The 6,000-nt window shown below is 38.6% G+C and overlaps 1 protein-coding gene across 1 annotated transcript in view; it reads right to left on the bottom strand.

The window, feature by feature from the left end:
- Positions 1–801: 801 nt before the first annotated feature.
- SOHLH2 (spermatogenesis and oogenesis specific basic helix-loop-helix 2) overlaps positions 802–6,000 on the bottom strand; it is a 51,748-nt gene continuing 46,549 nt past the window's right edge. The window contains exons 10-11 of the mRNA XM_032403181.1: positions 2,990–3,246; positions 802–1,604 (exon numbers count right to left, since the gene is read on the bottom strand). Of these exons, the coding sequence (XP_032259072.1) occupies positions 1,584–1,604; positions 2,990–3,246 (278 nt within the window). The 3' untranslated portion in view covers positions 802–1,583. The remainder of the gene's footprint in view (positions 1,605–2,989; positions 3,247–6,000) is intronic.

Genomic DNA, 6,000 nt, shown 5'->3' with positions numbered 1-6,000 from the left:
GGCAAACTCCTTGCACCTTTTTCATTGTAAAAATAACACTGCCACTGTCTCACGACCAGCCAAGTTGATTCTACAAAGGAAAAACCTGCTCTTTTTTTATGGGCTAAGGCTCAACTAACTCTTCCTCCTAGGCTGAGAGTTGAACTTACTTGGAAGAGCATAATTTAGAAACAAATTTGGACACCTGCATGAAGTTCAGGATCATGGGAAGCAGCACTGGAAAAAACAGAGCTTTAACAATGGATCTAGTAGCCTTGCTCTTCATGTTGAAAGGAAAAGGGGACTGAGAGCAGCAAGGAGCCAGGATGTATGGCTTGCACTCCTCAGGTCTTCTGTTGAGTTCCCAGCCACAGACTGTCTCTCAAGATCCTCATGTGCACCTAGGGAAATCCCGATGCAAAGTAAAAGTCCCAGTAACAATTAAGACCAGTTGTGAACACAGGAAGTAGTCTTGAGTGCCCAAAATACCTTAACAGGTTCTCTTACAATGTCAAAGCAATCACTCCTAAAAGCAAGTGAGTCGGGCACACATTTGTAATAATAAGCATAGAATCTTAGTAGGAAACTTTTAGTTCCTTTATAAAGTTTTTCAAACATCACAGGTTCCATCATCATGGCATCCTCAAAGAAAAGTTACACAATTTTAACATAAAAATTAGGCTATGCCTAAAGTAATTTTTGAACTTTTCAAAAATCTTACTTTTCAAAAAGTAAAATTAAATTCCCTACATTGTACTACTAAAAGAGGGAACACATATTTATTAAACAAAACAAAAACAGGTTACCATTTTCAGGGTCAAAATTGAATATTTTCTTTAACAATAAAACTTATATTATGCATAAGAACATTTCGGTGAAATATAAAACAAATATTTTTCTCCCCTTATTTTCAGCAGTCTTTCCTAATATTGGTAGGGAGGAGGAGATGAAAAACAAAGAAAGACCTGTTAGGCTGTAACTGAAGATCCAGAAAGGAAAATCTACCTATTAGCTACCATTTCACTCAAGGGATTATGAAATACAGAAACAAACACATCAATTTATTCATTAGGAGTCAAGCGAGGAGGTAAACACCTCTCTCAAACTAAGACATCTAAGTTTGGATGTTGAATAATGAAGGAAGCACTCTAAAATGTCAGATCTAGAAAGATAACACCTAGAAATGAGTGACAGTAATTCACAGTGATACTAAAAATAAGAATCAGGTTGCAACATCTATACTCAGTGATGCCAGAGTATCAAAGCACCTTCCTAATCTTATCATTTTATCAAGTGGATCATAAATTGTGGAATCTTTCGTGAGGAAAAAAAAAAAAAGTCTAGGTCACCAGGACATTTGTCCTTGTAGTGCTCTGGCTAGGGAGATCCAAGTATATATGAAGACAAGTGAAAGCGGGTGGCTAGCACTTTTGCTATCCGTCTGCAGAAGCTTTTAGCACATTTATCAGAAGCCATACAGTGCAAGCTCTTTTGATATTAGGTCTCTGGGTGTAGCTTTCAAGATCATTCTTTGTTCCATTCTTCCTGTATTGTCAAACTGCACCCAATAGGTGGTCTAGAGTGTGAATTTCAAACATGTGCTATTAATATGCCCAAAACTCTTGCTGCAAAGGGGAAAGAAAACCACATTAATTGAGTCTTGGCCTGTTCTTACTCATAATGTCACAAATAGAGTTCCTATGTCTTAAAGCAATATGAAATGATTTATAAAACCATATGAAATCTTCAGGTGAAAAAACCCATTAAAATGTATTATTTATTGTTATTAAAAGTAATTATTGTCTTACAACAATTCGCCAACAAAAACTACACACAGAAGTGTAGGTGAACGATAAACAATCTCTTTTTCATTTACCCTGGTTTTCCTGTTGGTATACTGATGATCGTTAGCAACAGTATTATAGATGTAGATAATTCATATTTCAAAATTTCTTTGTAACTGTTTTTAAAATATTTTTCTCATAAATATTTTTTGGGAAGGTCACTATTATTCCCATTTTATAGATGTCATATGGAAAATAATAGTAGCACCTACCTCAAAGGATTATTCCAGGGATTCATTAGATCATCCATATTAAGCACACAGAGTATTTGGCACATTACTTATTGAGTTAAACATGTTAGCTATTATTAATATGCAAAAGTATTAGCAACTATGGTAAGGTTATCAGAAGTCCATTTAAAACAGGCCAGGCTGGTTTGGGTCTTCTTCTAGAACGGGACAGTTCTTCCAAAAAAAAAAAAAAAAAGATACCACTGTTTATATATACTGATCCATCTGCCTAGATTGCTATTGCCCTGTTCACTTCCAACTCCTGACCGCTCTACTGGGCTAATTCTTATTCTTCGGATCTCAGCTTAGGTAGTATTTCTTCCAGTATTTCTTCTAGATTATACTACAAATACTAGGGTGCTCCTCCTACGTGCCCCAGTGTGGATCACAATTTCTAGCTTCTATGTCTACTTCCCTATGACACTAAGGCAGGGATCCCGTCTATTTATACACTTCCTTCTTGGTGCTTAGCACACTGCTAGAACAGAGGGGATGCTCCATAAATATCTGTGAAAAGAGGACATCTGGGATCTGAAATCAGCCTAGTTGGTGTTGAAAGATCAGATTTTCACAGAGTATGGTTGCTGTTGCCAGCCGAAGAGATAAAGAAGCAGGCAGTTAGGGGCCAGGTGAGGGTGAGGCTGGTGAGGTGGGATGTGGCATCCTAGAAGGAGAAGGGCTAAAGGGAGGGGCTCTAGAGGAAATCAGGTTCCATCTGGCCACTTAAGGTCATACCAGCAGTGCCACATCCAGATTCACTGATCCTGGATATCTAGATACCAGTCCTGCAGCATGGGGAATTCAAGCCTGGGTTAAACGCACCTGGTCCCAGTTTAAGAGACTTCTGACCAGAGTATGAGCAACACAATGCCAGCCAGAGGCCCCTGATGGCTGGAATGAAAGAATCTGTCTGACCTAAGACCCCAGCAGACTTACCAGACAGTTGGGATGCGTTGCGCACGTCTGGCCCAGCACAGAATTGCAGTGCTGAGGAAGAAACTTTGAGACTCTGGGCACAGCTGATGGAAAATGAACTGAAATGTTCTGATTTGTTACAGCAGCTGCATCATAGGAAGGGATGACTTTAGAATAGTATCTGACAGCATGGAAGGAATTAAGGGAGAGAGCTTTGCTGGGAATTCGAGTTTTATACATATCACCAATTGCATTCTCTGAAGTGGAGCTGGACTGACCTTTCATAAAAAAGAAAACAAATATCCATCAGTATTCACAACTCTGTAACTTGGAATTACTGTATTTGAAATAAATTGTCTTCTATTTCATCTCCTCGTGTTACAAGCTTATACTACTCTTATACTCCAATGCTGATGGAAAAACACAGTCAACTTTTTAGTAGTGGCAGTTAGCACAATACACATACTATAAATCAGTGTTAGTGTGTTATCAGAAGACAGATTTTCAAGGAGCACCAGATCTCTGTGCCTGTGTGTGTGTGTGTTTGTGTGTGCGTGCCTGTGTTTGGCTTTCATCATAATCAAAATCGTGACCATCCCTATGATCCCTACAAAGCAAGGAGGAAGAAGGAGAAGGAGAAGTAAGAAAAAGAAAGTAGAACTCTATTCAGTCACAAATAAAGTTTGGTCGATTTTCTATCAATGAAGTGGGTTGTATAATTATATATCTATATTCTGTACAGTAACTAGAAGGCAGAAAAAGATATAAAAATATATTATGAATGTTATCAATGTAATCTGAAATAACACTGTGAATAACTACTTATTTTCTATTGGACATTAATAATAATGAAAGTAAAGAAATTTTATGTCCACTTTACATACAAATGTATCTAGAATATTTGTGAAAAATCATTTCAGCAAATATGTACAGAGATTTATGGAAAGGACAGGTAAAGGTAACCTAATAAAATCTAAACACTGAACTAGATCAGCGCTTCTGTGTTACAAACCAGACATGAGCAGACACTGGTGACCTTGGGTGGTCATTTCACTTATCCAGCCTTCAATTTACTGACCTAGGTGGTGACAGTGACATTGGAAGACTTAACTGATATCAACAGTTCCAGTGTTCTTTCTAAAACAAGTTGGCAACCTGCATTATGAGCTATATATGTGCTCACATTCTCAAACTCATTCATCACACACTTCAGGTGTCTAGCCCAAGGAAAAGTCCAAAATATAGAAAAATCTATGTATGGTGAAATATTTCCTTTCATAGTATATATAGAATTGCTTTCCCCACAAAACTACAAACACTAAATGTAGCAATTGGAGGATGGTTAAGAAGATTTTTCTAGAAATTATTTGATAAACCACTAAAACCATTAAAATGGTGGTAAGGGCTGCATACGAAAAAATTAAAGTATATATAACACAATGTTAAGTAAAAGAAGAAGACAACAAAATTGGATGTCCAATATGAGTACTACTGTAGAAAAATATACATAGAAAAAGACTTGAAGGAAATACATTAAAAATGAACAGTGATTATCGTAGCTGGGCTAGTGAAGGATTAATATTGCTTTCCAAACGGAAAACTATATATAAATAAAATTAAAATGGGGGAGGGGTCTGACTCAATGACCTTCAAGGTCTTCCCCAGGCTGAACACGGTCTACGATCCTGGTATATCTGTGTCTTCCCAGGAGCAGCTGCCTGAGGTGATGAAAACCAAGACATGCTGGGGCACAGAGAGGCCAGAACTTACCACCAGGAAAACAGTGTTTCAGAGTTTCTGCAGAATATAAACAGTGAGAATGCAAAAGTAAGCATTATGTGTTCAAGAAGTAACGTTGACAGGCATATATATGCCTGTGGCCCGACCTCTTTCTGATTTAATCTGTGCTGATTTAATCGTTCTGGGTGATATTCAGCCACAACTACTTGAAGTAGATTAACCATGGCTCATGGCTACCCTTTTTTGCTTTTCCTCTCCTTTGCCCCAAATCTGGAGAAAAGTCTAAGTTGACTAATAAAACACCCTGAAGCTTATTTGACTTTAGAACAAGGAGAGCTATATTCTATTTTTGACTTTAGTCACCATTCCTAGTAACATCATTTGTTCCTGCAGCGTTTACTATGTCCGCATATTACGCACAGTGCCTCTACTACAGTATTTAAAGTACTATAGGAATTGTATTTTGCTTTTGTGACCCTCTCTGCTACTGATTTGCCAGCTCCGTAAGAACAAGAATGCATCTTGTTTGTCCTCGTGGCCCCATCTTTCAAGCAGGGACGTTACAGCTGAGAACTAAGTGATGAATGGGGAGTTCCACAGGTAGAGGATGTAAAGGACATTCCCAGCACAGGGAAGGTGCTGAGGTAAGCGAGTGGAATCCCTTCGAGGAACTAAGCACAAGAGTGACCTCAGACTCAGGCAATGAAGAGAGAGGTCAGGGTGTCCTGTCACCTAGCATTCAACATGAAGATTAGGAGCTCAGTTCTTTACTGGTTTCTCAGTGAAGAGTAACCTTTAGGAATAGAAAAGTCACAAACTACTGGTAGTTGTGTTCTTTTACTCTGGCTCTGCTTTTTTCCATGTTCTTATTTCTACAAGTACATGGGCATGCCTAGACTTTATAACACAAATAGCAAAAATGCCTCAAATTTGAAATATTTGTTGCATAAGGAATATTCATATAGTGAAGGTTTCTTGAGTACCAACTGCATGCTGATCAGTGCTCTAGGTACTAGAAATACAGCAATGAACAAAAGAGGCAAAAAAAAAAATTCCCTGTCTGGGGCACCTGGGTGGCTCAGTTGTTAAGCGTCTGCCTTCAGTTCAGGTCATGATCCCAGGGTCCTGGGATGGAGCCCTGCATCGGGCTCCCTGCTCCGCGGGAAGCCTGCTTCTCCCTCTCCCACTCCCCCTGCTTGTGTTCCCTCTCTCGCTGTGTCTCTCTCTGTCAAATAAATAAAATCTTAAAAAAAAAAATTCCCTGTCTTCATGGAGTTGATATTTTAGTGGGA

This window comes from Phoca vitulina, unplaced genomic scaffold, assembly GCF_004348235.1.
Source record: "Phoca vitulina isolate PV1807 unplaced genomic scaffold, GSC_HSeal_1.0 scaffold5, whole genome shotgun sequence".
Lineage (NCBI taxonomy): Eukaryota > Metazoa > Chordata > Mammalia > Carnivora > Phocidae > Phoca > Phoca vitulina.
Note: the sequence above shows the minus strand (reverse complement) of the source record. Positions and strands in the feature narration are given on the sequence as shown.